General features: G+C 31.2%; 1 protein-coding gene across 2 annotated transcripts in view; it reads right to left on the bottom strand.

Annotated features, from left to right (window-relative positions):
* Nucleotides 1-15,374, bottom strand: part of oaf (BRICHOS-like domain-containing protein out at first) — a 701,440-nt gene that overhangs the window by 470,719 nt on the left and 215,347 nt on the right. For both annotated transcript variants that reach the window (XM_075368481.1, XM_075368482.1), the window contains exon 2: nucleotides 10,296-10,409. In XM_075368481.1, the coding sequence (XP_075224596.1) occupies nucleotides 10,296-10,409 (114 nt within the window). The remainder of the gene's footprint in view (nucleotides 1-10,295; nucleotides 10,410-15,374) is intronic.

The raw sequence follows: 15,374 nt of genomic DNA, 5'->3' as shown, positions 1-15,374 counted from the left end.
TTCTTGTTTAAGATAATACTATGTTTTTGTTTATGTTATTATATATGCAGATGTATTTAAATGTTTTTCAATTTTATAATTTTTAAATTGAAATATGCATTTTTAGAGTAATGAAAATAAATTATTTATTTATCTTTTCTCCCTATTGTATTTTGCGTTATGATATTCTTATCTGTCTTTACCATTTTTCTATATTTTACATAAAATATAATCGTTTTTAAATTTGAATTCTCCTTAGAGAGTTCTTCAGGTAGAACTCAGACAAATAATGTACGAAAAAGATTGAAACGAATTTTCATTATCAAATTTATATACTTTAAAAATAAAAAATAAAAAAGAAGATAATTTTACTTATTTTTTGATCACGGTCTTTTTTTATTAAATAATACGATACTGTAAAATTCTCCAGTTTACTGCAGTTTTCTTTTGTTTCGGAGTTCACAGGTAACCTTACTATTTGTTTATGCAGTGAGTGTACTAGAAGCTTGTTACATCGCTGGATCGCCAGACCAGAATATGTTATGCTAAATATTAATAGAATAGCAGCCGGGAGACAGAAACTATAGTATCTACGAACGATAAAATATAAATGCTCCGACCGGGTCTTGTTTACGTTAAGCAGCTGCAAACAAACACTAACTAACCCTCAGCGCCAATTCTACAGATCACTGATCAGTAATTAACTGCCACAGAAGAAATCTGAATAATAATAATAATAACATGCGATAAGAGTTAAAGGAATAGTTTTTTATAATTTATTTATTTTGTATTAGTTTTTAATAATAGTTATTTTATAACTTCTTACAGTATTAATTCTATTTTTTAATAGTATTAAAACACACTTCTCTCCACAAAGAAATGAGCCTTCCACCAGTTCTAAGACGAAGGAAAGCGAAAGCTTAAACCTGAACCGAATGCATCGCAAGAAAAGGTACAGATGGCGAAAATGCCCATTCAGAGAATCAAAAAGGAACAGATAATGAAGATACATAGAGAGAGTGTTGGATAAGCAACAATGTCGCCCCCGAACGCACGGAGACCTCTAAAAAAGAAGAGGTGGCAAGCACTTTATCCGTCTAAAACATTTTAGAGGGAAGTGCATCAAAGTTCTGATGCAGTCCTCGCCGCACCATCTAGACCGGTATCATCTGACGCCGTCAGCAAAACATTCTCCGCGATTTACTGCAGAGGATCGGGAGATTCCATCTCTGAGGCCGCAGACACCCTGGAATCAATGGTGGATGCCATCAGGAAGATATAAAACAGAAACGAAAAAGGATGGCCTTATCTTTAACGGTTTCTGCAAAGCATTTTAGTTACAATTTTTAATTTTCGAAGTAATCGAATATTTTCTTGTTAATCATTCTTCAGTTCAATGAATAAGTCAATTATTATTCATTTCATAAAGGAGGCCGTAAAATTGAAGTCATTTGTCTTTTATCTACATTAGAGAATTTTTCAGTTTTTACTTCCTTATACGAAGTATTGTAATCAGGAAAGAGGCTTTAGGCTTTTTTGGATACTTTTTGGTTCAGTCGATTGTAATCAAAAGGGGAAGTACACAACTAGATGTTACAACAGTCCTAAATCCAAAATTTCAACATCCTACGGGTAATCGTTGCACTGGGTTGTTCTTCGGTTTTTGTAAGTGAGAAAATTTTTGGAAATAAAATTCTCTTTTGTAATTTCTATTTTTTTTTATCCAAAAATTGAGAGAATTTCCAAAGGCACATAAATCTTTTGGTTTCACAATTATATTAGAATAATAACTAATTTGAATTTCTGGGTATGAAATTTAAAAAAAAAGATAGTTAATTCAAAGACTTTATTTAGTTTTCATTATTCTTTCTTCTAAGCTTTCTTTTCTGATTTATTCTTTTCTGTTACTTCACCAAGGTATTGAATCGAATGACTTTTCTTATTTCTGTTTTTTTTTAGAACTTTTGATGCGGTTTTAAATTTAGTGGTATATTTTTTGATTTTATTATTATTATTTTTATTAAAAGGAAGTGAGGGAACAACTAGAAAAATCGGTGTTCCCAAAAAATGGTAAAGTTATTCCTGAAATACTAAAAAAGTTACGTGATCTTAAAATTACGAAAGAGAAAACAGCACTGTGACTTAAAGAGCTTAGTACCGGGTTTTAATAAAATCTCTTTAGAATGGGGGAGGGGATATGTATTCTTATTTAATATTAGTCAATATATGTACATTTATAAATTAGATAAAATCAGAAAAAAAAGTTAGAAAATCAAAAAAAGGCACTTAAATGAAGATTTTCCATGCAATTTTTTTTTTAAATTTCATGAAAAAATGTTATGACCATCTCGGATATTTACATCATTTTGGAAAAAAAATAAAAAAATAAATTTGTTTATGAAGACCTTCCACTATTTTTTGTTTAAAAAACGTTTCATTTAACTTAGTATGGTATGCAAAAAAAATAAATAAATAAAAGAATAATTTTTTAAAACATTAATACTTAATAATTAACAAAAAATCGTACTAAAAAGTAAAAAACAACGTTTTTTTCTAGAAAATTACTTATAATAACTTTTCTATTTAAGGATAACTAAAAAAGAAAAGCGAAGGGCACGCTCTAATTATAAAGTGATTATATGTTAGAGCTTTATATATGAGATTTACAGCAATGACAAAGTAGCCCTCCTCTATGAATCATGAGACCTTGCCGTTGGTGAGGGGGCTTGAGTGCTCAGGGATACAGAGTAGCTGGACCGAAGGTGCAACCATATCGGAGAGGTATCTGTTGAGAGCCAGACTAAGGAATGATTCCTGAAAGAGGGCAGCAGCTCTTTCAGTAGTTGTTAGGGGCGTGAGTCAGGACGACTTAAACGGCCGTATCAACATCACTCAGTCCTCTGAGTACTGCGCAGCTGAAAGCAATGGAAAACTACAGCTGCTTTTTTTCCAAGAAAATGTGGCTCTGCATTTTCACATATACAATAATGGAGGCGCCTTCCTTGGTAAAATATTCCGGAGGTAAAATAGTCCCCCGTTCGGATCTCCGGGTGGGGACTACTAAGGAAGGGGTCACCAGAAAATTAAAAAATAACATTCTACGAGTCGGAGCGTGGAATGTTAGAAGCTTAAAAAAGGTTGGTAGGCTAGAGAATTTAAAAAGGGAAATGGATAGGGTAAACGTTGATATAGTAGGAATTAGTGAGGTTCGGTGGGAAGAGGAAGGCGACTTTTGGTCGGGTGACTTTAGAGTAATTAACTCAGCGTCAAATAATGGGCAGGCAGGAGTAGGTTTCGTGATGAACAAGAAAATAGGGAGGAGAGTGGAGTATTTCAAGACGCGTAGCGATAGAGTCATTGTAATAAGGATAAATTCAAAACCTAAACCGACAACGATTGTTAACGTCTATATGCCTACAAGCGCCCATGATGATGATGAGGTAGAATGTGTATACGAAGAGATTGATGAAGCAATTAAACACGTAAAAGGAGATGAAAATTTAATAATAGTTGGAGATTGGAATGCAAGCATTGGAAAAGGCAAGGAAGGAAATATAGTGGGTGAATACGGGCTGGGCAAAAGGAATGAAAGAGGGGACCGACTTATAGAGTTTTGCACGAAGTATAATTTAGTAATTGCCAACACCCAATTTAAAAATCATAATAGAAGAATATACACTTGGAAAAAGCCAGGCGATACTGCAAGGTATCAGATAGATTATATCATGGTTAAGCAAAGATTTAGAAATCAACTCGTTGACTGCAAAACTTACCCTGGAGCAGACATTGATAGCGACCATAATTTGGTGATAATGAAATGTAGATTGGGGTTTAAAAACCTGAAGAAAAGGTGTCAGATGAATCGGTGGAATTTAGAGAAGCTTGAGGAAGAGGAGGTAAAGAAGATTTTTGAGGAGGACATCGCTAGAGGTCTGAGTAAAAAAGATAAGATAGAAAATGTAGAAGAAGAATGGGAGAATGTTAAAAAGGAAATTCTTAAATCAGCAGAAGCGAACTTAGGCGGAATAAAGAGAACTGGTAGAAAACCTTGGGTTTCAGACGATATATTGCAGCTGATGGATGAACGTAGAAAATATAAGAATGCTAGTGATGAAGAAAGTAAAAGGAACTATCGGCAATTAAGAAATGCTATAAACAGGAAGTGCAAACTGGCGAAAGAAGAGTGGATTAAAGAAAAGTGTTCAGAAGTGGAAAGAGAAATGAACATTGGTAAAATAGACGGAGCATACAGGAAAGTTAAAGAAAATTTTGGGGTACATAAATTAAAATCTAATAATGTGTTAAACAAAGATGGTACACCTATATATAATACGAAAGGTAAAGTCGATAGATGGGTGGAATATATTGAAGAGTTATACGGAGGAAATGAATTAGAAAATGGTTTTATAGAGGAAGAAGAGGAAGTTGAGGAGGATGAAATGGGAGAAACAATACTGAGATCTGAATTTAAGAGAGCATTAAAAGATTTAAATGGCAGAAAGGCTCCTGGAATAGACGGAATACCTGTAGAATTACTGCGCAGTGCAGGGGAGGAGGCGATTGATAGATTATACAAACTGGTGTGTAATATTTATGAAAAAGGGGAATTTCCGTCAGACTTCAAAAAAAGTGTTATAGTAATGATACCAAAGAAATCAGGGGCAGATAAATGTGAAGAATACAGAACAATTAGTTTAACTAGTCATGCATCAAAAATCTTAACTAGAATTCTATACAGAAGAATTGAGAGGAGAGTGGAGGAAGTGTTAGGAGAAGACCAATTTGGTTTCAGGAAAAGTATAGGGACACGGGAAGCAATTTTAGGCCTCAGATTAATAGTAGAAGGAAGATTAAAGAAAAACAAACCAACATACTTGGCGTTTATAGACCTAGAAAAGGCATTCGATAACGTAGACTGGAATAAAATGTTCAGCATTTTAAAAAAATTAGGGTTCAAATACAGAGATAGAAGAACAATTGCTAACATGTACAGGAACCAAACAGCAACAGTAGCAATTGAAGAACATAAGAAAGAAGCCATAATAAGAAAGGGAGTCCGACAAGGATGTTCTCTATCTCCGTTACTTTTTAATCTTTACATGGAACTAGCAGTTAATGATGTTAAAGAACAATTTAGACTCGGAGTAACAGTACAAGGTGAAAAGATAAAGATGCTACGATTTGCTGATGATATAGTAATTCTAGCCGAGAATAAAAAGGATTTAGAAGAAACAATGAACGGCATAGATGAAGTCCTACGCAAGAACTATGGCATGAAAATAAACAAGAACAAAACAAAAGTAATGAAATGTAGTAGAAATAACAAAGATGGACCACTGAATGTGAAAATAGGAGGAGAAAAGATTATGGAGGTAGAAGAATTTTGTTATTTGGGAAGTAGAATTACTAAAGATGGACGAAGCAGGAGCGATATAAAATGCCGAATAGCACAAGCTAAACGAGCCTTCAGTAAGAAATATAAGTTGTTTACATCAAAAATTAATTTAAATGTCAGGAAAAGATTTTTGAAAGTGTATGTTTGGAGTGTCGCTTTATATGGAAGTGAAACTTGGACAATCGGAGTATCTGAGAAGAAAAGGTTAGAAGCTTTTGAAATGTGGTGCTATAGGAGAATGTTAAAAATCAGATGGGTGGATAAAGTGACAAATGAGGAGGTATTGCGGCAAATAGATGAAGAAAGAAGCATTTGGAAAAATATAGTTAAAAGAAGAGACAGACTTATAGGCCACATACTAAGGCATCCTGGAATAGTCGCTTTAATTTTGGAAGGACAGGTAGAAGGGAAAAATTGTGTAGGCAGGCCACGTTTGGAATATGTAAAACAAATTGTTGGGGATGTAGGATGTAGAGGGTATACTGAAATGAAACGACTAGCACTAGATAGGGAATCTTGGAGAGCTGCATCAAACCAGTCAAGTGACTGAAGACAAAAAAAAAAAAAAAAAAAAGACAAAGTAGCAATTGATTTTTTTGTTTTAATTTGTTTGCCGTATATGATGGTTTTGTTGCTGTAAATCGAAATCTTGAAACCTAGTTAGAATAGCATCGTTTTGTAAACATTTCATAATTTTACCACAAAACACGCTGATTGCATTCTCAAATATTGTAAAATTAGCATTCCATTAATGACATCGTTGACACCTATGCTCTATACTAATTTCATGCTCTTGTGTCGTCCTAGTGCTCTACAATCTAAATAGCGCTGGCGTTGACTTTCCAAGAGAGCTTTGTGGTCTTGAGGTGTATCTGTTCACAATATTAAGATTCACGTTGGCGTCGAAATGCCGATCAAACGCTGTTCTGGAGTTACGTTAGCTCCTCAGTTGCGCTTTGTATTGGTTATGAATATCCAACCTGCCCGCTTAGCTTCTTTATCTTCAGTTCCTTTCTTTTCTTGATATTTTTGACACGCTTCTCTAACCGTCTTTTTTGCTGAGTCGCTGTCTCTTTCTTTATCGTTGCAGAAATTTGTTTGATTCCTTTTCTTTATGCTTGCTGAGACCTAAACATTTTTTGGGATTTTTTATTTTTATTTTTTGTTAAGTTATAGTACCTTTCGACACTATAGTCTACCTGAGATAGAGATGCAAAAATTAATCTTAGTTAAAAAGATTTTACTTTTTAAGAGATCAAGAAAGAGTGCGGTTAAAAATTTTGGGTCCACCACATGATCCACCAAAAATTTCCCATTCAGTGTACTACAGTAAATATAAATGCTTATCTTTCGAGTTATTTCGGTGTTTGGATAGTTTTTCCTTAACCTTTACATAGGCATTTCATATACATATAAAATACAAAAATTAACAATGGAATATTGTATTGTTACCCGACACGTCGCTACGCAAAATTTCATCATGTATGACGTCTGGAAATGAGTTTAATTAAGGCTACAAAATTTTTGGACACGGGTGAACCATTGTAAGTTAAAGAAAAGCATGTAATAATAAAAATAATAATCCAAAGCGGTGTATTTTGCGGACTTACATTAAAAAAAATCACATATAGATCAAACTGAGTACCTCCTGCTTTTAGTTTTAAAGTTGGTTAAAAATTTATTGAAAGCTGTTTAAAGCTTAATCAGAGAGAGACAGACTAAAGAAAACAATTCAGAATTTCATTAAAGCTATTAACACGATCCTTAAACATGAACTCAGCTGTCTAATTTATTGTAAAAATAATTAATTAAAAAAATAAAAATGTTAAGAATAAACCTTTTATTTACAATAAATTTAAAAAAATCGAAAAACAAAATAAACAATACCAAATTCCTGGAATGATTATAAAAGGAACAGAAAAAGTTTTAACTATCGGATACATTTCAACAGTAATTAAACGAAAAAATACTTTAAATGGGGGAAAATACGTTACTCTTCAAGTATTAAAGTGTATATTTTTCCTTTTTTTTAAGTTAAAAAGTTCTTTTATTCATTCTATTTATCAGCAAACGAACAGACAGTTTGATTTTGAATTCAAGGGAATTTAGAAGTAACTGTGGAAGCCTGCTCGTTTAAAACTCATTTTATTTAAAATTAGGAAAAATAAACTTTTTAATAAGGATATATATATACACACACACACACACACACACACACACACACACACACACACACACAAATGAAAAGTCGGTATCGAGTAAAAAGGTCCAAGACCAGTATGTTATTCAATTCATTTTATATTTTTAATACTTTAATTATTGGAAAAAAAAGATTTCATTCCAAAAAGACTGTATTTTCTTGAATACGAATTCCCTTTTTGAGGGTGTATATATATATTTAATACTTTTTTGTCGTTCTATAAAATGTAATGTTATTAAAGAAAGGTTGAAGCATATCAAACTTTAATAAAAGCCCTTCAATAAAATAAAATTCACGGTCTAATTTATCTTATATCAAGCCGAAAGTTTGTCTGTCAAGGGATTTGTTTGATTGTAACAGCGTCAAGTGATAACTGACTGACCGTTTGCTTTCAAATTTGCAGGGTAGTCATGTTTAACCCACCGGGTTGGTCTAGTGATGAACGCGTCTTCCCAAAATCAGCTGATTTGGAAGCCGAGAGTTCCAGCGTTCAAGTCCTAGTCTGTTTACCAATTAATTATTACTAATTATTTTTACACGGATTTGAATACTAGATCATGGATACCGGTGTTCTTTGGTGGTTGGGTTTCAATTAACCACACATCTCAGGAATAGTCGAACTGAGAATGTACAACTACACTTCATTTACACTCATACATATCATCATCCTCATTCATCCTCTGAAGTATTATCTAAACTGTAGTTACCGGAGGCTAAACAGGAAAAAGAGAGAGGGTAGTCATGTTTAAGCCGCAGATTAAGACCCGAACCCCCTTGTTGGTGAAGTTTTAAATTAAAAATATTTATTAAAAAAAAAAGAATAATCGTTTTACTTCATTATTACTTTTGTCCCCATGGCAACAGAAATAGGCTATCAATTTTCGTCCTCAATAGTGTGTGTACGTTAGTTATCATAGTTACTAATATTCTGTCTCTTGTAATTTAGTTTCTTTTTCAGGTTTCTATAAAACTTGAATACATTAATCGTTATTTATAAGTATTATTCTCACAACCATGAAGGTAACGCGCATTGCGGGATTCCAGAGGGTAGGGTCCCCTTTACCCTCTGAGGGTAGGGCGGGAAAGCTCTACGGGAATAGCGGGCGAAGCGGAGGCTCACGGGCCGGATCCTCGATCGGGTAGTATATATATATACAAATTACATTCAAAAAAATGAAATACAATTCATTAAACAGAAATAAACAATTGGAAAATCGTTGAAAACTTAAATGTAGTAGTGTTAATTAATAAAAAAAACCCACTTAGTTTTTTCTCAAATAATATGAACTAGGAAATAGAATTTATAAATATATATGTGTATAAAAACAATTAATTCCTAAAAAAGCTCATTTATTTACCGAAAGTAAATATTTCAACTGTTTGTTTATTTATTAAAAGTTATTTAAATAAATCCATTAAAAAAATACTGAATACAATATGGGTTGATAAAAACAAATTAAAAATAGTATTACTATAAATATAATATGAAATCTTGGAAATTGCAGATAGTAAATATTTGATTTAAAATTTGTCTAATATAGATTATCACTTAATAAATTTAAAAAAAATTACGAGCATTTTAATAATTACTAAACTCTTACTTGTAGATACAGAAATTAAAAAAAATGAATCATATTGATTTATAAATCAAAATAATTTTTGTTAAATTTATTTAAAATTGCTTTGACTGTTTCTGAATTAGTTATTGATTATAAGTATCCAACTATTTTGAAGCATTTAGCCTACCAATAATTTGAATTAAAAAATTGTAAAAAATTTTATTCAATTTTTTGCGTTAATTTAAAAAAAAAAAAAAAAAAAACATTTTCATCATCTTACTTATTTGGCACCGACTTAAAAATTGTAAATTAAAAAAAATATTATTTGCCAATTTTAGTGCAGCTTTTATTAAAAATTTTATTTTATTTTGAATTTTCTACAAATTTGTAATGGAAAAATAAAAATTTTAACTTTGAATTTAAAATGATGATTTGATACTCATTTCGATTGCTTATGAAGAAGTGAAGTAGAGTGAAGAATGAAGAAAAATTAGCATTAAATATATAACAATAAATAATTAATCTTTTAACCAATTAAATTCTTCACTTGCACTAGAATTTAGTTATAGTATACACATCTGCAAGTTATATCTGTAACGATCACTGAATATACTAATGATGATAATAAGCAATCGAAATGCGTATCAAAGTTTAAATTTTTATTTTTCCATTACAAATTTGTAGAAAATTCAAAATAAAATAAAATTTTTAATAAAAGCTGCACTAAAATTGAAAAATAATATTTTTTTTAATTTACAATTTTTAAGTCGGTGCCAAATAAGTGAGGGATGAAAAAAAAAAAACAATATATATTCATTTTAATCGCTCCACGCGATTTTCTCGTAAACTACGCACAATTAAAAAAATGAAACTCCGGATCTGACTTAAGAAAAATTGGATCTTTTTGAAATTTGGTTTGAATTGAGAGAAAAAGTATAGAAAAATATAAAATATATAGCTAGCCATTTATATTAAATCATAAACGAACATGAACAAACTACAAAATCAAATTTAAACAGAAGAAGTTTATAGATTAAAAATAAATATACAAAAGTTGTACATTATAAAAAACAATTAAAATTCAGGGTAGAAAACCTAACGATTGTAATTAAAGGTAATTATAAATGTGTATAGAATAGAATTGAAATAAAAACAAACTTACATGTCTGAAATCAACCAGCTGCGTAATTAGTGTGCCATCTGATCTTTGAAATTCCAACATAACTGAATCTTCAGTCACATTTGCTGCTATTGTCTCTTGTACGACATCTCCACCCTGAAAAAATTCACAAAAATAAAATTACATATAATAAAAAGAATTCATTTTAATGAATGATTTTATAACCTATTAATTTCATGATTTCAGCAATATTAATTATATTTAATTTCAATATTCTTCATTTCGGTGGGTCTCATATTGTGATATCAAATAATACAATCGACACAGCGATAAAGCAACGGGAAACTGCTTTATTCTTTACTTCTTACTTTCCCTAGCAAACATAGCATGGGATGATAGCTATTCTTGGGAATGGATATTTCGTTTGTGAAATGATGTGACTTATAAAACCAACTACTTCTTTAATGCAAAACTATACCAATTTACGGACGGCAATATTTCAAAACTTGTTTTTTTGTCTTCACTCATTTGACTGGTTTGATGTAGCTCTCCAAGATGCCCTACCAAGTGCCAGTAGTTTCATTTCGGTATACCCCCTACATCTTACATCCCAACAATTAGTTTTACGTATCCTAAACGTTGCCTGCCTGCACAATTTTTCCCATTTATCTGTCCCTCCAATATCAAAGCGACTATTCCAGGATGCCTTAAGGTGCGATAAGTCTGTCTCATCTTCTAGATATATTTTTCAAATGTTTCTTTTATCAACTTACCGCAACACCTATTCATTTGTCACTTTATCCACCCACCTGATTTTTAACATTCTCCTACAGCACCACATTTCAAAAGCTTCTAATCTTTACTTCACCGGTACTCCGATCATCCAAGTTTCACTTCCGTATCGCTCTAAACATATACTTTCAAAAATGATTTCCTGATGTTTAAATTAATTTATGAAGTAAGTAAATTATATTTCTTACAAATTATTCATTTCCAATCATTGTTTCTTCTAATCTTTTTTACGCTCGGCTAGAATTACTATATCATCAGCAAATCGTAGCATCTTTATCTTTTCATCTTACACGGTTACTTCGGATCTACAATGTTCTTTATCATTAACTGCTAGTTCTATGTAAAGATTGTAAAAGGGTACATCCTTGTCTGACTCCCTTTTTCATTACTGCTTCTTTCTTATATTCTTTGATTATTACTGTTGCAATTTCGTTCCTGTAAATGTTAGCAATTGTTCTTCTATTTCTATACTTGAATCCTAAATTTTAAAAAAAAGGTGATCATTTTATTCCAGTCTACATATCAGATGACTTTTCCAAGTTAATAAATGCCATATATGTTGGTTTATTTTTCTTTAATCTTCCTTCTACTATTAATCTGAGCGCTAAAATTGCTTCTCTTCCCTATACTTTTCCTGAAACCAAATTGGTCTTCTCCTAACATTTCTTTCACTCCCCTTTCAATTTTTCTGTACAGAATTCTAGTTAAGTTTTTTTATGCATTAGTTAAGCTAATTGTTCTGTATTCTTCACATTTTACCTCTCCTGCTTTCTTTGGCATCATGTCAATAACACAATTTTTGAATTCTGACGGAACTTACCCTTTTTCGTAAATGTTATACACCTGTTTGTATAATCTGTCTACTTCTTTGCCACTTGCACTGCGCAGTAATTCTGCAGGTATCCCGTCTATCTCAGGAGCCTTTCTGCCACTCAAATCTTTTTTAATGGTCTCTTAAATTCAGATCTCAGTAATGTTTCTCCCCTTTCATCCTCTTCGACTCCCTCTTCTTCTTCTGTAACACCAGTTTCTAATTCATTTCCTCCGTATAACTCAATATATTCCACTCACCTATCAACCTTTTCCTTCGTATTATATATCGGTGTATCATCTTTATTTAACACATTATTAGATTTTAATTTATGTACCACAAAATTCTCCTTATGCTCCGTCTATTTTACCAATGACGATTTCTCTTTCCATTTTTGAACACTTTTCTTTAATCGAATCTTCTTTCGCTGAGACGGTACAAGACTGGATTTCATTTACATTCATATACGAACAATTTATTCGTTCAAACGATCTATAATTCTCGAATAATTTATTTTTCTTCATACGAACGATTTATCCAAAATTATATTTGTGTTTTGGAGAAAAAATAGGAAAACAAATGGGTTAGAAATGTTTTAAAAAATCAAAACTCCATAAACAGCAAAAAATGTTCAGGATTTTGAAGCTTTTCGTTGTAGAAGTTTTTTTGTTGTTAGTTTGCTAAATTCGTGAACGTTATTTAGTTACAACTGGCAAAACCATTTAAAAAAAATCATGTGCATTGAAACATTTTTGCGTCGGGCCTTAGGCCCACCTTTTTCCTAGACTTTTATTAAATTGTCATCAATAACAGTTGTCAGGGAATCAATAAAAAATATGCTACAACCAAAGAAAGCAAAACATTAAATTTAATACAGTTTACTCCTCCAAACATTCTACGTTCGCTGATCGTAAGTCCTGTTCTACACTTGTTAATTTAAGATATACCACATAAATGGTAATACCAATTTAACATTTAACAACTTGTATGAAAAAATTTTATAAGACGAGATTAAATAAATAACGCGAAAATAATTTAAATCTTATTCTTTTAAACATCATTCTTTTAAATTATACGTTAAATCATAAAATATATCAATGAAAGTTTTCTTTTTTATTAATGGTTTTATAATGATATCTGCACATTTTTCCAACTTCTCTGGGGGTAATGTAGGAAATCTTGAGACTTAGCATGGTGACCTTTCTGATGGTAAGAGAATATTAGAAAAACCTACAATTCTTATATTTGTCACATTCATTTACAAATAGCATACAAAAACCTGCAGCTAATTACAAAAAAAAAAATTATAAGTAAGATATTACTTTAGAAGTAATGTTAAAATTTGAATAAATATATCAAAATAAGAGAGATGCTTGTATTCATTTAACTGGTGTATAACTAACTTATTTTAAAGCAAAAAAAAACCGATATGTGGCAAATATTATTTATCAAAAAGCATATATCAACATGATAAATCATCATTAGTGTAATAAGATACAACTGAAACAGGTAACGGTTAGGTCAGAAATGAAATTTCAACACTCACATTCTCATCTGGTACATTATATGAAAATTTTCACATGATGGATGACGCACGAACTACGTAGAAACAGTTAAAAGTTACTTCCACGTTACGTATTAAATAAAATGTGTATCGAGTAAAATATGCTCCCCCATTTAGTTAAAAACTTTTTTGTCATTTTTTAATTTTGAAAAATTTATAAACGAAGCAAAACACGAAATTGCTATTTATCATGTTTTAAGTAGGTAAACAATATTCAAATAACAATATTCAAATACCATGAATTCTAGAAATTATTCAACAATTCCGATATATAAAATTCTGTTATATCGGGCCATATACACAGCCGCTCTCTTGAGTGAAATATTTTATACGACAGAAAAGCATAGGCCATATTCTCACCGTGCATCTATATTGTTTATTTTATAATTAATCTTGGCGCCAAACAGGATGACAGCGTCACCTATCCAAGTACTACCGCGCCTGATGCTGCTTAACTTCGGTGATCAGACGAGAACCGGTGAAAAAAAATGGATGACAGCGTGTTCAGCTGTGAGTTCCTGCCCTACCATCTCAGTTATGCAAATTCTTCGGAAGATAAATATTATTTATAAATTTTTTAAATATTAATTTAAAATGTGACTAAGAATAAAAATTCTGTTATTTGAATTATAGAAAAATTCGGGATTCGGTTAATATTCGAAAACTGGTATTCCAATCCGTCATAAAATTTATCCTTTTAACTTCATTCTGGAGATTCAAAAACTTTCTTCCAGTGTAAAATGGAACTAGAACAAACGCTTGGAGTATTATCCTATCACTATGTTTTTCACAAGGTGAATAAATTTTATCGCAGTTTTTAGCAACCACCGGACATTCCGAATGAGTAAGACCGATCGTTACTTGTATTATTTAGATCCTTTTGTTATGCCTAAAAAGGTTGGATCCAAGTATACTGTTTTTAAATAAGTGATCAACCTAAATGCAAATGAAATGTCTACAATAATTTTATACATTTAATAGGAAAATATCATAATTCATTATCTTAGATCGACCATCTTTAACAAATCCTAAGGTATTTTGCTTTCGTAATGTAAAGGAGGGTATATTTATTTTTATTCTATAACTTGAGAGGAATATAAGACTCGACCTTATCTGTTAAGATAGTGCTTAACAGAGCAGGTGGACTGGAAACAGAGTCCCCGGGTTATTCAACATATCGCTTAGCTTTGTCAACAAAAGATCAATACCTTCCAAGTCGCAGCATTATCAATATAAACCTTCCAGGTTTGTTCTATCTATTCTTATAGCTTTTACACACCAATTAGTTATCGATATCACGTTAAATGGACTTCATTTATCGATCTAAACCAACAGAATAAAAATATAAATCAAAATAGATAAATTAGATCAAAAATTTGATATAATAGATTAATGATAAGAAAAAAGGACAGTATTGAGAAAGGATCGCCCAGTCAGAAAGGAAATGAGAAATTAAATTTCTTTGAAATGAAAATTATACACCAATATGCAAAAATCTTATTTTATCTAAAAGATCGATTACCTAAACTAATTAATTACCTAATTTAATGTGATTTTCAAGTGAAGTATTAAAGGACATTAAAATCATCAAATGTAAGCAACTACATATCTCTCAAGTGCTTTGCTTGCTGGGATTTCAACAGAAGATAAGCAAATAAAGTTCAGTACAAAGCCACTTTGTCATCGGTCATATCATTTAATGGTAATTTATACTCGCCATGCAAATCCAACTACCACATTTAGAGATTAGTAACAATATTTCATGAATGATATTCATTTTATAATGACATTCTACAAACATTATGATAATCCTTTGTATTTAGAAACTGAACGTTGTTTGAAATACACAGCGCTTTGTTAATGTAATAATTCTGAAGCAGTAGTATAATGATGAAACTATGAGAAGAGTTTTTTTTTATTTTATAAAAGTTAAAAAACTATCTACGAAAAATTT

This window comes from Lycorma delicatula, chromosome 6, assembly GCF_047948215.1.
Source record: "Lycorma delicatula isolate Av1 chromosome 6, ASM4794821v1, whole genome shotgun sequence".
Classification (NCBI taxonomy): Eukaryota; Metazoa; Arthropoda; class Insecta; order Hemiptera; family Fulgoridae; genus Lycorma; species Lycorma delicatula.
The sequence above is the reverse complement of the archived record's forward strand: the minus strand, read 5'-3'. Positions and strand labels throughout refer to the sequence as shown.